At 45.3% G+C, this 22,107-nt stretch overlaps 1 protein-coding gene across 1 annotated transcript in view; it reads right to left on the reverse strand.

Annotated features, from left to right (window-relative positions):
- RXRA (retinoid X receptor alpha) overlaps nucleotides 1–21,777 on the reverse strand; it is a 288,589-nt gene extending 266,812 nt beyond the window's left edge. The window contains exon 1 of the mRNA XM_020981921.2: nucleotides 21,493–21,777. Coding sequence (XP_020837580.1) covers nucleotides 21,493–21,520 — 28 coding nt within the window. The 5' untranslated portion in view covers nucleotides 21,521–21,777. The remainder of the gene's footprint in view (nucleotides 1–21,492) is intronic.
- Between the last annotated feature and the right edge of the window lie 330 nt (nucleotides 21,778–22,107).

Raw genomic sequence — 22,107 nt, forward strand, 5'->3', positions numbered from 1 at the left:
TGGATTTGAAGTCCCAAGAGGTAGGCTCAAGTCCTGGCTTTGTTACTATGCTTGGGAATGTCATTTCCCCTCTGGGCCAAGTCAACAAACATTTATAATGTGCCTGTATACTAGGCATTGTGCTAAGTGCTGGGCATACAAAGAAAGACAAAACCAGATCTCAGCTCTTAAGAGCTCAAGGGCTAATGGGGAGACAATATCCTACAACTGTGGACAAACATTACAGGCAGGGCCATGGTTTCTAACGTTACCCATAAAGCATATCCTAGAACTTGGACTGACGTTATGCTGACCATGAGCTCTGCATGGTGTATAGGAGAGACACCAGGCAAATCCGTCTCTCTGCTTTCTCACACCTCGTGCTTAGTTCTAATTTTTTGCCTTTGGCTACGTTATAGTTTAATAGAGCAAGAAGTACAAGGTACCCCAGAGTTCATCTTACAGATGAGCTCAAAGAGGTCATATGACTTGACCCACAGGCACACAGCTAATAAATGCCAAAGGCAAGATTTGAATACAGGTCTTCCTGGCTATAAGTCAAACACCATTCACCATATCATGCTGTCACTGTTTGCTTTGCCAAATGAATTTTTCCTCCTCTCTACCTAAATTCATATTTTTTTTAATGTTCTGGCAATTAAAGAATAAGTTATATGGGAAATATGTCTATGTGTAAGAGGTTCTTCTTCCACAATGCTCAGTAAACGACGATTTCTCTTCTGTATGTCTGTATGCTACCCTGCCAGCATTGGTCTGGCCACAGGATAGGCTGATAACACTGGACTCAAAATATGATCAGAAACTTTTTAAAAAAATTATTTCATCACTACTGGGCTCTGGAGTTTGGTTTGGTTTGGGTAGGGGGAGGAACAGGGAAGGGAGGAGTTGGTAAAATGTATATTGCCTTGCCCCAAGTTTCCAAAAACCCCACTAAAAGTGGCCTCAAAGCCGGGGATGATGTCAGATGATATTGTCATCTCTCCACTGAGATACGGGCAAAGTGAGTAACCTGCCCATACGGTTATCTGAGGAACATCTCTCATCCACGACTAAAGGGGTCCCCCACACCAGGGAACAGAGCCTGCAACCCTAACCTAAGAAACCTACAGCCAGCAAGCCCAATACTCGGCCCAAACTCATGGTTTGGGGATTACCCATCCTTTGGGGTTTAACCCAATCCTGGCTTCCCTCACTAGTTCAGATTCAACAATCACCTGTTAAGCACCTTATGCTTGAGTTAGAAACAAAAGCCAGCTCCCAAGGAATAAATCTAATGGGAAGGCGGGGAAAGGCCTTAAACAAATAACCCTCACCAAAGGGAGGAAGATAACAGCAAAGCAGAGGTCCAGCCAAAGTGCTAGATGTGAGGCAGGAGAGATCACTATCACTTCCCAGAGGAGAAAGAAGATCACCAAAGTTTCAGGAGGGAGATGGTACCTGAGCTGGGCCTCTACAGAAGGGCCTTCAACAGAGGGGGGGAGGGGTAAATCGGGTAAATATTCATTCTATTCATGGCCAACAGTGAAAGCAAAGACTTTGAAATGGGAGAGGGCAGGATATAAACAGAAGGACAGAGAGGGATAATGCTACAGAGTATCAGAAGGCTAAACAGGTAGGTTGGAATTAAATCTTAAAGGACCTTGAATCCCAGGATGTGGAGACAGAACTTGGACAGGCAATGGAGAGCCAAGAAAAGTGTCTGAATAGATCGCAGAAGTGTGTTGGAAAGATTCCTCTGACGGAATGGGGGAGGCTGGACTGGAGAGAGAATAACAGACTTAGAAGTGGAAAACTGTTGAGAAGGCTCGGATAACTGAACGATAGGTGTAATAATCAAATTTTCAGCCTTTTTGAATCCATCCATCAGCAGCACTTAGTTAAAAGCCCTTGGAACAAGGAGGGGAGGGGGGCGGGAAACAGAGGTAAAGAGAACATGGACTTTGGGGCACTTCCCAAACCTTGGCCTGCCGCTCCCCCTTAAAGTGCTAAATAAATAGCCTTCACAAAGCAACAGACTTTGGCCAGCTCGACTTTCAGGCTGGCTGACCTCTGCCCCAGGCAAATGTTGATACTTAAGTTAAATTGGTCAATTATGCTGACGCTTAAGTCCCAACTACAGTTCAAAATGTCCCAGGTTTCCAAGTCTTCAAGTAATTTCTCAGTGGTTTGACAGAGGAAACCTGTTAAATAAGTAACCTCATTACAAATGGCAAGTGAATTCTCTTCACAGGTCCACTCCTTTGAACTCCGCAGTGTTTATCTGAGGTCTCCATAAATTTACAAACAATGGAACCACTGAATGGCCCAATGCCCAACACCAAAGAGAGGCTAAACGCAGTCAGGGGCAGGATACATTCAGGGAATAACTGGCCGGTGCCTCTAGGGTAGTACCCAATATTTGGATTGTACCCTTGACCCTGACCAGTTGGACATACAAGCAAACCTGCTGTTGCTTCACTGGGGAATCTAAGGACATTTGTTCAAGGTTGTTTTCCAGTTGTCTTCCCCCTTTAGTCTGTGAACTTCCTGAGAGCAGGAGTGGTCTTCTGCCTCTTTTTGTACCTTTGGCACCTCAGCAAAGTGCTTGGCACATAGTAGGTGCTTAATAAATGCTTACTGACTGACGTGGATGGCTCACTGTACACCACCCCTTATGTAACGATACAGCTTATTTAAAAAGGATAATTAAGGTGTTATATAAAAGGCATTTTTCACACCGTGTCATTTTATTAAAGCATTCCCATGTTGAGTTGGCCATGTCAATAGGGCATTTGGGCATTTATTGTCATCACTCAGGGGAAGCAAGACATTACCAGATGAACTAGGTTTAGGGTGAGGCAGTCATAGAAAGTTAACACATATAGAGGCAGCAAAACGGTGGTAATAAAAGTCCTCTCATGTCATCCTCCCCCACTCAAAATGCTTCAATGGCTCCCCTATGACTTACTGAATAAAGTCCAAACTCCCTTGGCCTGGTACTCCATGCCCTCCATAATTTGGTCCCTACCTTCTGCAGTTAAGAGTCTTATCTCTGATTTTCCTACTCCAACCTCCAGCCAGTCCTCCCTCAATGGGTCTGGAGCCTTCCTCTAGTTCCCACTAGGTGAAATGTCCTCCCCATCTGGGCTCTCTGCATCCAGGAAATCCCACACCTTCTCTGAGACACCTGACTAACCCGCAGGGATCCCTCTCCTCTGAACTCTGATCAGCCATCTTTACTGTTCACTAGACACTGATTTTACTGTTTTTTAAATCACAGGCCCGGTCCACATCCTTATTCCAATCCTATCTTTGCATGTGTGTATCTTGTCTACCCCTACTCCATCTTATAAACCCTTCTAAGGCAAAGATTCCCTCCTTATCCTACAGCTTCTAACACTACAGAAATCATGTTCATCTTCCTTAGGTAAATTACTTGCCCCTTTCTGGGCCTCAATTTCCTGATCTATAAAATAAGTGGGTTGGGATTAGAAAACCTCTCAGGTCCCTTCCCGGAAAATATATGCTTCTTGAAGGTAAGGATTGTTTCTCCATTGATTTTTTGTATCCCCAGAGGCTACCCTAAGGGAGGTACAAAATACATTGGCACAGGGAACTCTATCCATAACACCACTGCATCAATGCATATATCAGCAACCTGAGTGTTAGCATTGCCAGAGTACTGAGAGGTGCAGAGATTTGCACAGGGTGAATAAGAGGAAGTACTTGAATCCAAATCTCCAGGGACAGATATCAAGGGTCAGCTCTCTCTCCATCCACTATCTCCAACCTAGGTGTGGAAATCAAGTGTAGTGAATTTGAGCCCTAAATCCTGTAATCCTATGACTCATTGATCCAATGATGATGAAACTCAAGTGCTGGGGAAGAAGGGAGGGGAGTTGGCCCCTCCCTTAAACGGGAACAAAGGAAGAAAAATAAACTTATTCATTTTACCCATCCATTCCCCCCAGCATTTATTAAACGCCTGCTATACACAGAGAGGCACTAGGAGAGCTACAAAGACAGTTAAGACAAGGCCCCTCCTGCCCCTCCACAGTCTATAGCAGATTGTAGTAAACCCACAGGGATGCATGGCAATTGCCGGTCCCGCCCCTCCAACCCCCACTTCACTCTTCCAACCACTTTCAAACGGAGTGGGCTGGGAAATGTCCCAGCCCCTTCCCATGCACTTCCTGCAGTTGGTTCCACAGTCACTCCCCCACCACCACCACCATCACCAAAAGAAAGAGATTCCAGTATCCCAAGAGAGGAGAAACTGAAGAAAAGCATCCAAATTGGGGGAAGAGGGGGTTGTGTTAAGAAGGGTGATCAGGAGGCCTCTGGCCAACAGCCAAGAACCTCCAGGCTCAGTTTTCTTCAGATTTATTTTCTAAATATCTGTCCTTTCTTGATAAGTGACCATTTTTTGCATGCAACTTCCAGCCTGAGATTCCACAGCCCTGTGGTCAGCCAGTGAGCATTTTGGAGTGGAGTGGAGGACTTGAGAACATTCTTAAAAAGTCCAAAATCATGCAAGAGTGTTATGAGTGGGTTAGAGGGGGATACAAAAAAAAAAATCTACCAGATCTTTTTCTATGGATCTGAAGGGGGGCAGGCCCAACAATGGTTTGGGGGGGGCGGTGGAGAAGGAAATTGGAAACTGCATTTTACATGGCTTTGGAATGCAGACCAACATGAAAGTCAGCCCTGGGCAACCCAGGCAAGCAGAGGGAGGGACAGCTGAAAGAGAAAAGACTTTCAAAGAAGCTACCATAGCCATCCAGCCACTCACAGGCTGTGAGAGCAACAAGTCCTGTCTCCCAAAGCCTGGAGGAGGACCCAAAGATATTCCAAGAAATTCCACCTTCATACTTCTGGGCCTCTTTTTTTCTGCCTGATTAGGGACAGACTCCCTGTTAGTGGAGATGAGTTCCTTCCAAAACTGCCCTATAAAAAAGGAGGGGGAAAAGATCTGTCATTTCCCGGCAGAGTCTAGACCAAGAGTGGAGAATGTGGGGCCTAGAGGCCATATGTGGCTTCAGGTTCCCCACCCCTGGTCTAGAAAAAGAGAAGAAGCTTTGGTTTCCATTCACTAATTACTAAGCCCTCTTCCTAAACGTTAGCCTCTCTCCTCTCACCCCAAGAACTCCTGCTTAGACAGACAAGACCAGGTATATTGGATGTTGGACATCCTTCCAGAATGGCTGGAGTCCCAAGAGAACAAGATTCCAGAGTTGAAAAAGCCCTTGGAAGATCCTCTAGAATCTAGACCAACCCTCTTCATTTGTCAGATGGAAAAACAAGGATGATAATAACAACACAAACCTGATAGGGCTGTTCTGAAGCTCAAATAAGATGATATATGTAAAAGTGTTTGTAAACCTTCAAGTGCTATACAAATACTAGCTATACAAATACTAGCTATTATCATTTGGTCCATAAACCAAGGCAGCAGAGTGAGTTCTAGATCACTATTCAAGGTCAATACTATCTTTATCTATGGCTAATGACTCAAGTGGTTTTGGTTTTGAAGTCATAATCAACTTGGACTGCAAATCTCTGCCTTAAGCCCATCTGTCCTTTCTAGACCAGCATTCTATCCACCATAGCTAAAATCCCCTCCAAGATTACAACACAGAGTTTGGAAACTCTTCCCTGGGAACCAGGCTAAGATCAAATTGACCTGGAGGAAAACTGGCCTTATCTCCAAAATGCAATCTAACTCCCCTCAAAAGGGTCTCCAAGGCTGTAAACCTAGAATGTTAGTCCTAGGGGAAACACCCGCCCCAAGGAATAAACCACAACCCTCTGTCAAGTAACCCACAGTCAGTCTCAGTTGTGTTAAAGAGGCATATGGGATCATCTAGGCATCCCAGAAGAGTCAGGGTTCAGGTTAAAAGACCAAGCCCCCAGCAGGTGTGAAGCCTATCTGAGTGTTAATTAGGTAGCAGGTGAGCATAACAGAATTTCGTTGGAGAGATAAAGGAGGAAAAGTGGAAAGTGTTAAAGAACCCGGTAAAATACAATAATAGAATGTTAGAGCTGGATGGAACCCTAGAGATCATCTATGCCAACCCCTTCCTTTTACAAATGGAAAAACTGAGACACCCAGGGAGAGAAAAGAGATTTGCCAAAAAGTCACAAACCTAGTTCCTAAGAGAATCACAATTCGAACCAAGGACTTTATACTGTCAGTTCAATAATACTAATTAAGTCTACTATATTCGATGTGCTACGCTGAGTGGAGCACAGTAGTTCTTAAATCACTGGGTCAGCCTCACAGAATTAGAGCTGGAAGCACTCTTAAGAGGCCATCCAGGGGCAGGTAGGTGGCACAGTGGATAGAGCTCCGGCCTTGGAGTCAGGAGGACCTGAGTTCAGATCCAGTCTCGGACACATGACACTTACTAGCTGTGTGACCCTAGGCAAGTCACCCCCAACTGCCTAAGCAAAAAAAAAAAAAAAGGTCATCTAGTTGAACCCCCTCATTTTAAGGATGAGAAACTGACACTGAGAGGTTGAATGATTTATCCATGATCACCCAAGCTAGTGTCAGAGGTGAAATTTTAATCCAGGTCTTACTGACTCCATATCTAGCAAGCATTCTCTCTACTACACAACGCTGTTAGAGCTACCCCTAACCAACTGTATGGCCTTAGGCCAGTCACTTGACCAAAGGACAGAAGTTTCCTCACCACAAAATAAGGGGGTTGGGCTGATCTACTAAGGTTCCTTAGAGCTCTAAAGATTTTATTTTTTTTAAAAATTCTCAATAAGTTTCAAAGGAAAACAGATGGATTTTAAATAGAGTTTTCTCTCACCAAAGCTAATAAAACTAGATGCAGGGCAGGCCTCCAAGAGGTCACATCAGCCCTTCATAAGGAAGAGAGGGAAGAAGGAAGGACTATAGTAGATGAAGATGAAAAAAGCAGAAAGCAAGGGGCCACTGAGAAAGCATTTGGTTAGGCTCTGAAGAGGTACACGTCCCATCCTTGTAGCAGACCTCAAAGTCCTAGCTCCTGCTTGACATCTAGCCACCTAGAATGTTACCAGAAAAAAAAAAGCTATCCAATATGATGATTTAACGAAAATAATCTTTCTCTTATCACTGCTGATGTCCACATTCCCATCATTTTCCACTACGGAAATCCACCCCATCTCTCCTTTCTCTGAGCTACAACAGCACAGAAATTTAGCAAATCTTGGTGCCTTATTTTGTTTCTTCATTTTCTGTGGGCCACTCTTGTTCCCTCCTTTTAGAATATGAAACTTCCTACTTCACTGTATCTCACAGGGCACTAAGTAAGCACCAACTGGATACAAATGCCAAACTGGCAGCTCCTGAGGGCTTCGCACTCCCCACTAGTGGCCTCTGGATTGCATTCTTTTTCACACAAATCCATACACTTCCAAATCGAGATGGGAGCAGGCCTGTCCTCCTATCACCAACCCCAACACGGGACATGGGGCCCACATGTGACAATGGGTGGGGGGGAACACAGGTAGAGCTCTCAAATCAGGAAAGAGGAAAAGGCAGGAGAAGAAATAAAACAAGGAAAGAGAGCTCGTCGACTCTGTATTGGGTGAACTTTTACTGCAAAGGTGTGCGGGCTAGGAATAGGGAGGGGGGTGCAATACAAGGAACCATGAATACAGGCAACTCAACCACCTAGCCTTTCAGCAGACCTAGAAAAACAATTCCCAGATCAGTCATATCCATTACACATATACACAATCACACACACAGAATGAATAATACATATTCTAAAACTGTGTATTCTGAGTCTGACTATGCCATACTACAGAGAGATAAGTCTATCTAGTACATGAACACAGACACGTACATATATAAATATATATATACATACATATATATCCCATTATTTTCATGCATCTGCCTTAGCCAATTTTATTTAGCTACTTTCTGGACCATTTCATGCTCATTCAGCTGCTGAGCTAGACAATTGGTTCGTAACTCTAGGGTGCAATTTCACTGTCTGTGAGTTGAATATCTCACACAGGACTGGGGTGTGTGCAAAAGCAGCCCCGTTCCTTCTCCCCACCCTCCTCTTCACTCATCCTCCCTCCCAGCCTTGCAAGCCAGCCTTCTCATTCTGCAGAATTTTCCTCCCCAGATTTCTCTTAAGGGGATGTGGAGAGAGCTAGGCCTCTCCCTCTTGCTCACTTACCTACAAGGGGATCACTTAAGGGCCCAGGGCCTGCAGAGAAGGCTCTAGGTTTTCCAAAACAATAAGAAAGCTACACTTGCAAGACAAGAAGAGAGGGCTAAATTCTTGTTGCTGCACAGTTTGGGAGGGAGGGGTGCACCACTGCTCCCAATTTCACCCCCTTCCTGAGTCTGGCATCATTTCAATGCAGCACCAGGCTCCCTCTGCTGTGTTGAGAACCCCTATCCTAACCACAGCCAACTTTCTAACAGTAGGGTGAATATATTTTCTGAAACAAAAATCAGAGCCCATGGTCTGAAGGGCAGTCCTTTAACAAAGTGTATTTTTTCTTGAAATCTAGAACTATTCTAGAAAACCCAGAGTGAATGGTCATTGTGTCTAACCAGCTTAACGAGACTCAGACTTAGGGCTATGTGGCACAAAGGGTTAAGCAGAACAAATAAAACTCACTTTGCCTCAGTTTCCATAACAGTTAAATGATGGTTACTATACCCACCCCAGTCCACTTCATGGAGCTAATATGAAGACTGAAAGGGTAGGTGAGAAATATATCATTGGCAGTTTAGAGCATCCAAGCAAGAAAGGCACATGAAGTACTCTATAAAAATAAGATTCTGTCCTTCATGAATCTAAAACAGCATCTGAATTATGGACCATTTACATAAAAACTCTCCCTCAACAACTCTAAGATAACAAAATTATTATTCTATCTTAAAGATAAGGAAGATTAAGGCTAAGAAAGTTTAATAAATGCCAGCTCTGCTACTCGGTGGCCTTAGGGTCAGTCATTTTCCTGGGTCTCAGTTTTCCAACCTGTAAAAAAGGGTGTGGGATTAAAAGTTCTCCAAGATCTCTTCTAGCTCTTTAATTCAGCCAGGGTCACACGGTTACTAGTGTTAGAGTCCACTAACAGCTACCATGTGCCAGAGGACCAGAAAGACCTTAGTGACAGAGGGTGGTATTGGAGGGGCAGGGTTGTCCTGAAGAACCCTCCTGACTTCCCCTCAATCCCTTTCAGAGTTTCAGTTCAGAGAAAAATCTATCTCATCAGGGCACTACAAAGACAGGGACCTGAAGGGGGGTGGGGCAAGCAAGAGAAAGTGAGTGAACTACACCTAATAAAATGTAAATGCCCCATAGAGGGAGGAGGGGCCAGGGAGACCGGCCACCAGGAAGTCCTACTGGCCACCCTGCCTGACATCATGGGGCCCCTGGGACCACAGAGAGCACTCTCCTTTGAGGGGCGGTTTTACCTTGCCAAGGACCGAAATTTCAGAGTCTCCCCTTTCACCCTTTCCATTCGGAGTTCATGAAACTCAACTGATTTATTTAGTTGAGAGCAGCCAAGAAAAAGGCCCAGGAAAAATGTCGCACCCAGATGCAAGCACCATTACCATTTTATGGGCACCTTTTATCTCTGAATCCGCACCTCCCCCCATTTCCCAGGATATCACCAGAAAGAGGAAGACCCACTAGCCTATGCTCCAAAGGGTCCCAGGTCCCAAGTGACCAGCTCCCTGATCCACCTATACAGAATTGGGAAACTGTTACCCTCTAGCAGGAAATCTCAACTACCACAAGCCCCACTGATTCCTTGAGGTTTCCTGGCTAAGTCTGTGGTGGGTTCCCATGGAAACATCAGTAACCAAGCAGAATCGGAACCTAAATCTATCAACCAGGCCCTTCCAGCTTCTTCAGGGTGACTGTGGTTTAAAAAAAAAATCATCATCATCATAATAAAGTCAAGGAAAGGAAAAGGGCTTAAGGGTGGGGTGGGAGGAAGGCAATCAACCTGTAGCTCCTTGAACAAAGATCTCCCTTCCATCCTCCCCAAACCATTTCCCCCAATTCTACACAAGGGATCATTCCCACCAGGGCAGCTCCTCTACCTACCACCTCTTTCTTATATTACTCACCCTGCCCCGGACAGGCCCAGAAATGTAAGGAAACACAAGTAACCTCCCTCATTAACCAACAGCATTATATTCACTCCTTGGAGTGCATCCCCACTGCTCTATCTTGTTACTTGGCATGTGGGCTCAGTTGAAGGTTTTACCTTAAGCCAGATTCCCAAGACATGTCAGCCCTTTCTCCTGACAGGCAAACATTGCCAGCTGGCCCAATAAGCCAGCTACATCCACAGACCACCTCTGTAAGACAGGTCTGGTCCAGGTTTCAAGGAAAGAAGGATAAAAATGCCTAGAGGGTAGGCAGGATCTGGGGGCCTTATTCCCCTACTCCCCCATGCTGAACACATTTAATTTACATTCCTTTCCATGATGCTAAATAACTACTAACATTTACATGATACTTTAAAGTACACAACATCCTTTTTTTACAATTAAATGAGAAAGGTGGTACAAATTATAAGCTCCATCTTAGAGATGAGGAAATTGAGCCTCAATGAGAAGGAAAGCAGCTTGCTAATTTCAGTCAGCATTTGAACCCAGTTCTTCTTACTCCAAATCTTGTGCCCTTTTTTCTTTTTTAATTTTTATATTTTTTCTATTATCATGCTATATTTTTCTCCCTCAAATCCAGTAACAAAAAAAAAGAGAGAAAAACAAAACCCTAATGTTGGATAACCATAGCTAAGCAAAACAAATTATCATGTCGGCCATGTCCCAAAACATACTTTGCCTATAAGTCTATCATCTCTCTCTCAGGAGCAAGTGGGTAGTATTCTTCATTGGTCCTCTGGAATCACAACTGATTACTATACTGATCAGAATTCTTAGGCCTTAAAAGGTTTTGTACAAATAAAACCAGCACAGCCAAGATTAGAAGGAAAGCAAAAAGCTGGGAAACAATCTTTATAGCAAATGTCTCTGATAAAGGCCTCATTTCTCAAATATATAGAAAACCGAGTTAAATTTATGAGAATGCAAGCCATTCCCCAATTGATAAATGGTCAAAAGATATGAACAGCCAGTTTTCAGATGAAGAAATCGAAGGTATATGCATATGAAGAAGTGCTCTCAATCACTTTTGATTAGAGAAATACAAATTAAAACAACTCTGAGGTACCACCTCATGTTAATCAGATTGGCTAATATAACAAAAAACAGAAAATGATAACTGTTGGAGAGGATGTGGAAAAATTGGGACAGAATTCTTAGGTCTTTCAAAACTGTATGGTTTCTTTTGCAGTGTTGACATCATAGTCTAAAATGTTCTCCTGGTTCTGCTCCCCTCACTCTGCATCAGTTCACACAAGTCTTTCCAGAGGTTTCTCTGAAACCATCTCTTTCATCCCTTCTTACAAACAGAGCAGTATTCCATTAAACCCAAATACTTTTAATGTGTTCAGTCACTTCTATTATATACATAACAGTTACTGTCTTCTCTGTCCACCGGAGTAAAACTCAGTCTCCACCGTCTCCTCTTATTTCTTCCTTACCTGTTACAAGGGCATCTTCACATCTTCCTGCCTCCAGGCTTTTCCCTTCAGATCCGTTCTGCACAGGCTGTCAGATTAATCTTATCTGCACACAACTCTTGTCTTAATAATAATTCACATTCCAAAAGTATTTTAAGATTTATAACATGCTTTTATCACAACAACCCTCTGAGATAGGTAATAGGAATAATGTCATGCCTATTTTTCAAAGGAGGAAATTGAGGTTGAGGAAAAGGGAAGTGACTTACCCAAAGTAACACAAGTGGGGTAAGGGAAGGTAATAATCATTTTTATAGTGCCTACTATGTGCCAGGCACTGCGCACTAAGCATTTTTTTAACTATCTCACTTTGTCCTCACAATAACCTTGGGAGACAGATATTATCCCTATTTGAGAGTTGAGGAAACTGAAGCAGGAAGAGGCGAAGTGAGTTACCCAGGGTCACACAGTGATAAAGTGTCTTGAGGCTGGATTTGAACTCAAGTTTTCTAACTTTAGGACCATCACTTTATCCACTTTGCCATCTAGGCAGAGCTAGATCTTTCCCCTGCATTACTTTGTTGTTCAGTCATTTTCAGTCATGTCTGACCTTTTGTGACCCCATTTGGGGTTTTCTTGGCAAAGATACTAGAGTGGCTTGCCATTTCCTTTTCTGGTTCATTTTACAGTTAAGGAAACTGAGGCAGAGTTAAGTGACTTGCTCAGGGTCACACAGCTAGTAAGTATTTGAGGCCAGATTTACACTCAGGAAAATGAGATCCAGCATTCTATCCACTGTACCAGCTAGCTGCCCTACACTACAGTTGCCTAATATAATACCATCCCACCTCCTTGTTCTGAAAAATTCCGCAGTTCTCCATCATTAACCCAATTCAAGGTCTTCCATTAGTTTGGCTTAAGCCCTTCTCTTCACACAAGGCCTGGCACTCAGTATATGCCAAATAAATGCTTATTAACTGACTGACAAGCCAAATTCTATCTGCTCTTCCCCAAAATAAATCCAATGTTTTCCTCCCTCTCTGCCTACGATCACTGCTCCCTCTACCTGAAATGCCCCTTCCTCTAGCCCTTAGAACCACCAGTCCATTAAAGCCTATCTTTCTAGTCCTAACACAGACGCTGCCTCCTCCAGACAGCCTTCTCTGACCCCTCTCTGGAGGATATACTGTCCTCACTGACTTTTCATAGTCTACTTTGTAGCATAATTGTATGCCTATCTTGTCTCCATACAAGACTCTGAGCTCCCAAAAGGGAAGAGACCAAGGGCTTTCTACCACGGTTCCCTCTGACTGCTAGCAAGATATCCTGTCTATGGCAGCTGTTCAATAAATATTTTTTGAATGAATGAACTGGTGGGTGTTCATTAAATACTTTTAGAGTGAGAGAAAGTAAAGCACATCATGCTGAGAAGACACCTGGAGAGAAGGGTGGTGGGGGAAGATCAGTCCAGGGAGAGGAATTTCAACTAGGAATCATTTTGAGCTACAATTAAGACAAATGAGGTCACCAGTCAACTTGATTCAATACATATTTATTAAGTATCTGTAATGCCAAGCATGGTTGGGATATTTTTAAAAGCAGAAGCCTGGATTCCTGCCTTCAAGAAGCATCCAGTCTTGTCCATGAAGGACACAGAAGACATTAGCTTCCATTAAAGCATTTCTGTAAAACTTCACCTCTGGTGGAGGTGGCACTGGACTCTCCTAGGCTATGCCAATAATGTCAACATTGCCCAACCTCTGTCAGGTCTCACCAGGCTAGAGATGTTCAGAGTACAGCCCTATTGATGGACTTTGTGTTATACAAAAACCAACTTGGCTACATCTTGAGAGGTCTATCACCAAGAGGGTTGGTTCCCAAGCAGAAGATGAATGGTTTTTGGCCACAGTCAGATTAGATGTCTACTAAGACATAGAGGGGGATAAAGTAATGGAGTACAAGATAGTATACTTGCCTTATAAAATGCAAATCTGGGTGGTATAGGCAATAAAAGCTTCCTGGAGGAGGTGTAATTCATCTTAGCCCTAAAGGATGGGTAGGATTTCAATCAGCACAAACAGAAAAACAGTCTGAAAATGTAAGACAATGTTGTCATTAGATGACAAAGATGGGGGGGCCAAGGGAGGAATCCGTAACCTTCAAGAGGCATGGCTTCACACCAGAAATGGCTATTGGCCTGCTATCTACAATCCAAGGAAGTCACAGATGGTCCATACAGAGTTTTAAAAATCTACAACACAGGGGGTAGGTAGGTGGCACAGTGGATAGAGCACCGGCCCAGGAGTCAGGAGGACCTGAGTTCAAATTAGGCCTCATTCACAAGACACTCACTAGCTGTGGGACCCTCGGCAAGTCACTCAACCCCGACTGCCTCAAAAAAAAAAAATCCATAACACATGGAATCATTAATCCATTCTGTAACTAAGGGGGAGGGGAGGTAAGAAAAGGAAAAAGCATTTATTAAGTGCCTACTATGTGCCAGGCACTGTGCTAAGCATCTTTTTTTTTTTTAACAAATATTTTATCATTTGACCCTCCCAATAACCTTGGCAGGTAGGTGCTATTATCCTCCTCATCTGACAGTGGGGAAACTGAGGTGGGCAGAGGTTAAATGATTTGTCCAGGGTTACACAGCTAGGAAATGTCTGAGGCTGGATTTGAAGTCATGTCTTCTGACTCCAGGCCCAGAGCTCTACTTGATATACCACCTAACCACCATATGGAATTCCATCTTTTCTTTTCTATGCCTCAGTTTCCCCCTCTGCCAAGTAGGGATTACAATCTCCACCAGGCCTAACCCAAAGGACAACTGTGAAGCTCTGATATATTCCTTTATATAAAGTGCTATTTAACGTACATGCTATATAAAAATACAAAGTACTATACATTCACAGATACGACAAGAGATTGATGCTACTTTTTCCTAAAGAACCAAGAAAGGGGTGGAGGAGGGCAGAGGAGTTACAGAGAGGGTTCCCTTCAGAAATTAACTTGTAGAGACCTTGTAAATAGGAAAGCTTGGGACCCCTCCTCCCCTTTTATTCTTTGTTTCTGTTCAACAACATTTCCTGCTAGTTCCAGCTTGTGTCTCCTAAAGGCTGACTTGCCAGGATAGCAGGATTTTTTGTACAAACAATGAGAGAAGCCCTGAATAACAGAATTCCATTTCAACTTTCCTGGGTAAGGGTTAGGAGTCCTGATCACAGGTTCCAGCAAGTATGGGGTTGGGAGCCTTACTCAGAGGAGTCCACCTTCTTTCCATACACAAGGTCACCACTAGCCTTAGCAAGTCCATGGTTAGACAAGGAAACACAAATGCAGCTTCTCAGCCTTGTCCTCTTTCGGGGCTGATTTTGTAACACGCCACCCCCCAACTATAACACTCCTGCAGATCAAAAAGCTGGGTCCCTCAGTATTTACCAAAACAAATTTCCTAAGTCACAAATAGTGCCCAGGCCCCAGCTTCGGCTACAAGGCCTGTCTTCAAAGAGTACCATGACTCTGCTATTTTGGGAGGCTTTAGAACTTGCTTTAATTTGGGTCTCTGGAGCTATGACATCATCAAACCCCCGGTCAGATTTCAAGCTCCCAAAGCTGACCCTGTGCCAACATGCATTCTCATTATTTCTGCTGCTACTACTCTGATATTGTGTTGGGCAGAAGGTGGGGAAAGAGAGGGCCACGTGAACGCTTTTCCTTAAATGGTTAAATATAAAAACCCACTAAAACCACTCCCCACTTCTACCACACAAGAGCAAATACATTTTTTCCCCAATTCATAAATCCGATCCAGCAAGCATTTCCATTTCTAAGCTCAGCCTTTATAACAGCAGTTTACAGGAGAATGCTGATGAAAAGGCATGGTCAACACTCACCTACAAGCGCTCCTTATTCTCAAGCCAGTCCCAGTTTAGGACTGTAGTAACTTCAGGTACAATCTTAGAATGTCTTGGCTCCAAGGGCTTTTGAGAACATCTTCCAGGGGGGTGGGGAACCTGTGGCCCTCTAGGTCCTCAAAAGCGGCCCTTTGCCTCCAAACTTCACAGAACAAAATCCCTTAATAAAAGATTTGTTCGGTAAAATTTGGATTTAGTCAAAAGGCTGCACCCAAAGACCTAGAAGGCTACATGTGGCCTTGAGGCCGCAGGTTCCCCACCCCTGGTCCAATCTGCTTATCCCCCCACCTGCCAAAAATCCTTCAGGGCTCAATTCAGGTGCCATTTCTTCCAGGAAGCCTTCTCTGACTCATGTCTCTCCCCCTCCCCCCAAAGCATTCTCCTCTTCTTCAAATTGTCCTAGATTACTAGCCTCCTTGGTCCCATGTTTCTCTACCAGTAGCGCACTCACCCACCCCTAGACTTTCAGCATCTGAAAGGCAGGTGCTGTGCCTTTTTTTAAAAATTTTTGAATTCCTGAACATAGGGCCTTATATACAGAAGGTGCTTAATAAACTCCTGGGTTGATTTGGATTACAGAAGGGGAAATTGAGGACCAGAGAGAGGAAGTGATTAGCTCAGGGTCACACAGCTGATTCACAAATCAAATCAAAAGTTCAACCACTCTGAGTGACTCTCTTTAGGGGTGGGGAAGGAAGGGTGAGAAGTTGAAGGGTGGGGCTTCCCCACAGCCTCTGGCCCTGGACCAATAACTGGTCACAACCCCAGCCCTCAGACACTCACCCCGAAGGGATTAGCCTTTGTTGACAAAAGGGTTTAGGGAAGTAGCAGTTTAAATGTACCTTCCACGCCACCAGGAATTCAGAGCTTGGCCCCGGCTTAGAAAGAATGAAACAGTAGTCTAAGTCTCCTGTTCTCCTCCAGGGGTCTGCTCATAATGAACTTGCTCTAAACTGGCTGATCCCCATCTCCCACTCCACTGGAGAACACTGGCCACAGCCAGAGTCCCAAGTCAGGGTTAAAGGCGGTGCCAAAGGTCAAAATGAAGTTGCGTTAGTAATGGGGAGGATGAACCCAGTAAGTGATCTCCACACAGCTCCAGAAGGCTCCCCACTTCCCTTCCTAAACGCTGTGAAATGACTTTTCTTGTAAGAGCTTCAAAATTCCCCAAGCCTTTTCTAAGGCTGTGCATCTCTTTCATTTGCTTCTTCTCTGGGTCTCAAGGGGACCCCTCAAGCAAAGAAAGCAGCTCCCTGGAAGAACTTCAACACCCCCCACCTATTAGCACGGTTTCCCAGAGGGGAGCCTTGGGTCCTGGGCACAAACACCCCCAAATACTTCTGACTGCTCTTCATGGCTTGAGGCATATACTCAGGCATACATGACGTCAGGGCTAGAAATGTGAATAAATAGAACATAAAGTCCAGGGCATTCTCCCAATATTGGATAAGAGATGCCTGTCTTGGGTATATAGGGAATAGTTAGTAAACTGAGCAATAAAATTATGTTATCAAGTAAAAATTAATTTTAAAACTATTATCCTACTAAAATTAATCTATTTATTATGTGCTTGTGTATGGCAAACTCTAGAATTTACTTCCATTCTTTTGCTGATTAGGGGAGAAGGGTAAGGTCAAATGACCTAAAAAGTTTGGAACCTCTCATCTAATCCAATCACTTCATTTTATGGAAGAAGAAACTGAGACTAAGAGAGATGTGACTTACCCAAGGTCACAGAGCTTATCAACCAGAGCCAGGCAAATAACCCAGGATTCTAACATTCTTAAATTTAACAGCATTTCCCTATCATTCTCTCTTCTGGTACAGAGTTGTGAAAATAATTAATAATGAGCCTGTATGACCTTGGACAAGTCATCTCTTTGTCTCTCAGCTTCCTCACCCATAAAATGAGGAAGCTGACCAGATGGACCCCTGAGGTCCTTTCCAGCTCCTGACCTATGATACTACAATCCTTCAGAGAGAGGAATAAAAAAAAAATTAGACTAGATCTCTGTGACTCAATTGTTATGTGACCTCAGGTTCCATCACTGGGCCTCAGTTTCTTATCCGTAAAAATGATGGGGTTGGATTAGGAGGTCCCTTTCAGCTCAGACATTCTATGATCATTCAACAAGATCTCCTGTTCCAGTGACAAACCCTCTTGAAGAGGCTGACCTTGAACTGGCAGCTCATGGCAAAAAGAACTGTCATGGCCTAAGCCGCCCTTCACAGATCTCTTCCAGCAAGGGAACAATTCAGTTGTCAAGTTCTAATCCTCCTCCCGCCTTCTCTGAAAGAAGAACACCTGTCCTAGCTCAACACAGCAAAAGATAATAAAGCTATCTAGTGGAGGCTAGAGGTGTGGAAGAGGCAGGGCAGACAGAGAAAGAAAGGGGCTGAAGGGAGAAGGGAAGACAGGCCAGAGGAGAGCAAAACCAAATAAACAGAGGCATAGAGACCACTGAAAACCAGGGAAAGAGGCAGTGCATTCTTTTCACAGATGCAATCCTTCTGAGAGAATCCTACTGCTCTGTATATATACAAGGCTATAATGGTGAAAAAATAAGGTCTAGCCAGAGTCCATTCTTCCCAGAGAAGCCAGGGATGCTAAGCACTTCTTTCTATCACTAGCCACCTGCACAATCACCCCTTTCCAGCCCCAAGCGGGGCAGGAGAAAGGCAATTAACATAAACCAGGGTACACCTGGATAGGGGAGAGATGTTCTAACAGAGAAGAAACCTGCCCAGTCTCTGGTCTTTTGAGAGAAAGGGACAGACATCAAAAGAAACCTGCCCAGACTCTAGTCTTTTGAGAGAAAGAGACAGACATCATATATACTTAAACCCACAGATCCTATTTTCCAGGAGTGAGAGAGACAATATTGCATATATATGAACACGAAAGAGGGAGCTACATGTTTTATACACGTAGCTCTAGAGAACACAACTGGATGTGATGTGGAGGAGCGACTTGGAGGCAAATTTCAGTTCATTTTAAGGAAGAACATTGTAATAAACAGAGCCTTCAGAAAACTGACCAGGTTTTATTGGAAGGTGGTGAACTCTCTCCATCATGGTCATATGCAAGCAAAGACTGGATGACCCCTTCCCTGCTAGGTCCTGCAAAGGGATTCATGGACAGGATAAGAAAGGAGGTGGCCTAGGTGACCCATAAGGCCCTTCTGGTTCTAAGATTCTATGATACTATTTGGGGAGGAATCAATGTACATTTTCTGTTTATCATAGTTACACACAGCCTCTTTACCCAAGGATTTGGGGAAACATCATATCACTCACCAGGTCTTGCCACTTTTTTTAAATGGGAAAAATTAAGCCACAACTACAAATCCATCTCTTCTCTCCAAAGAAAGCCCTAAGCTAAGGTGTTCAGTTCTAGGCTCACCACCTCAAAAACAGCAAAGAACTGCTAGTAGGCCTGTTCCTAACTTTACCCCACCTCACCTCTCCTAGTCACCTGTGCCTTAAATGTGAATAATTTCTCATGGTACAGAGATGGTCATTTACATCACCTCCCCAAAAAGTACATGGCTTCTCTCCCACACCTGCCCCCAACAATGTAAAACATTCCACACTGGGGGAGACAGGAGGGTACTTCATGTTATTATATCATCAATAAATTGTCCCCATTTTTCACCAGGGGAGAAGATCCCGGATCTTCATTATCAATCAACTGTTTTAATTAACTTTTAATTAACTTCAGGCAGAAATTTTTTCCTGTAAGCCTGGCTATAGTTATCTTCCCTCAATGTTTTCTCAGCCCCAAAACCCGTCCCCTACACCCACACCTCCCCCCCCCACTCCAGACCAACATTCAGTGAAGAAATGGAGTTAACCCAAGGCTCAAGAGACAGTCAGGATCCTGAGGAATGATACCTCCAGAGAGGAATATTAGGTGGGTTTAGTTTACTGCCCCCTCCCCTCAGTTTGGCCATAAAAACCTGTTCACATACACTACCATCCATAGTCAGTTCCAATCAGTTTTATGCCAGATCAGTAGCCAGTCAACACAGTTCTCCCTGGATTTCTTGCTCCTGTGGTCCGCCACATAGGCTAGTCCAAATTGTCCCATCCACTAAGTAGGTACATACAAGATCCTATGCATATACCACCACCCTTCCCTATTTCTTGGGGGTAGGTTTGTTTTTCATTTCACCCTCACTGAAGTTTTGCTTTTATATTTCCATTCATTAAAACCACAACAGACAGGGTTGTTTTCTGATATGTTCTATTGTTGTTGTTGTTGTTTTCCCTTGAAAGGGTTGGGGAGAGGAGAGGGAGGTCTGATGCAATGAACTGAAGCCGGGAGTGTAGAGAACTCGCGTCAATGACTCGCTGGTTCCTAGGTACCCGCCAACGGGAGCAGCCTCACTAGCAAGCAGGCAGACAAGAAGGCAAGCTAGAAGGCGAGAGAAGTGGATTGTGGTTTAGGCAGAAGCTCTGGCTCTGAATTTCCTGGCTTTTGTTGATATAAGTTAGTCCTCCATGTTATTTTAACAGTCCTGTGCCACTGACTGTCGAGGAGCCGGGAGGCACAGGCACACTTCAACCTAACCCCTGGGAGAGGAGGAAGGTTTCCCCGCCTGGCTCCCAGTCTCAACCCTGGGAGCAGCTCGGGCTCTAGGCACGCAAGGGCAAGTTAGCCTTTCCCCAGGCCTGGCCGGGGCGGGTTTCTCCGGGAATCCCTCACCTTTGGAAAGCAATACTTGATCGTAAATGTATCCATGCATCACCTTTACCCCAGGCAGGCCCATTCATCTCTGCCAGACTGCTCACTACAAAAGACTGCCGTTCGAGAGGAGGGAAACGCGGAGAAAGAGAAAAGGCAGATTTGGGGGGGGGTGTAGGGAAGGGTGGCGGGAGGTAAGGTTAGAGTCAAACCAAATTTAGCATTTGATGAGGGGGGGAGGAATTACAACCAAGTCCATTCAACCTGCAACTTCTGAGTCCTATCTCCTCACTACCGCCTCTAACCCCAAACTAGCATGAAATTAACCTCAAGGGAAAGCAGACACTTTTACCCGGCGAAGCCCACCTTTCTACCAGGCCCCGGGGAGGAGGCCGGGCAAAGAGTGGGGAGCTGGCACCCACCAACCTTGACGACTCTCGGTCCTCTTTTTACAACTCAAAAGAGCTCCTTTATAACACCATAAACCTTTGCTTCAAGTCAAGGCCAGCCTTAACGACAAAGTTTGCCTGTGTGTATAGGGTAGGGGGACCCCAGGACACCGGAGCCCGTGGAATTTGCGCACTGGGGCTCCCAGGAGGTTCTCAGTTCCAATTACTTTTCTCTTTCTTCTCCCCTCTCCGCATGCACCCCTAATTTCCCCACTTCGGTCGGGGGGCTGCCTGATTGGGGGAATTCGTCTATGATTGGGGGAGGGGGCTGTCTGCGTTTAGCAAACCTCCGCAACTCGCATCCCTTCTCCGGGGTACTGTCTGCATACCACCGGTGGAGGCTGCCACGAACCCGTGCCCCCCGGCCAAAAAAACACAGAAGAATCCCCTGGGCCCGCGGACTCGGGGCACCCCGGACTACCAGTCCCGCACACGCGCCCCAAAAGGGCACAAGCGCCCACTCTGGTCCGTTTGCACAGCCCAGGAGACGGCGGAGACGTGGAGACTAGCTCCTTCCCCACCCCGGGCCGCCGCCGCCGCCACCACCTCCACCGCGGCGCAGCCGAGCCACGCACGCCAGTGCCCCCGCGGGGGGCGCCCCGCGGCCCCCCGATTACCCGGCTGCCTCCAGTCCTCTTCCCCCAGCTCCCGCTCGCCCGATCCCCCTCAGCCACTCGGAAGTCCGGGCACTCATTTTGCGTCTCCCCCGCGTACCCTCCCCAGTTTGAGCTGTAGTTAGTCTCCCCCCAGGTCTCTTTCTCCCGTTCCATTCCCCACCGCCCCCCCTTCAAAAGAAAAAACCCCAAACCTCCCACCCCCACCTTTCGTCTTGCTCTCAGCCCGGCAATTCCCCTACGTTTTCAAAAATGCAGCAAGAACCCAAGCAACTCACCCAGCGGCAGGAAATGTTTGGTGTCCATATCTGGTGGCTAACTCATGCCAGAGGTCGGTGGAGAAAACAGAAATCAACAAAGCGAAAATAAAAGAGGAGTGGGGTTTGGGGAGCCTCGCAGCGAGGGCTCCTGGCTCTTTATTCTTAAAAAAAAATAAAGCAGTAATAGTAATAGTAAAGACAAGGAAGATAGAAAATCCAGTGACGGTGTGTTAAGGCCAAGGCAGGGGGAGTTGTTGCAAAAGTCACCCAACAATGTAAACTACTTGTGTCTCTGTGTGTGTCTCTACTCCCAACTACTGGAGCTGCAGTGCAAAGGGGAACCCAAGGAGGGGGACTATGACGGCCGGCGCCGGGAAGCAGCGCCCAGCCCAGAGCCCTGAGCGCTTGAATGAAGACGCCCTGCCCAGGTTCCCCGGCTGGCGGCGGGCGCTCGGCTACGGCAAGGGGGGTTGTGATTGTTTGGGGTTTGATTTAACCCCCGCCCTGGCCCCCTCCTTAGAGGGCCAGATTAGAGCTGCTAGCTAAGGCAGATTTCTAACTCACGTGGAAACTGACAAGTTTACCCCTGGGTCTAAGAAGGGCATAATGGTATCACTGCTTTGGGTTGTTCTG

This window comes from Phascolarctos cinereus, unplaced genomic scaffold, assembly GCF_003287225.1.
Source record: "Phascolarctos cinereus isolate Bilbo 61053 unplaced genomic scaffold, phaCin_HiC Scaffold_2;HRSCAF=192, whole genome shotgun sequence".
NCBI lineage: Eukaryota > Metazoa > Chordata > Mammalia > Diprotodontia > Phascolarctidae > Phascolarctos > Phascolarctos cinereus.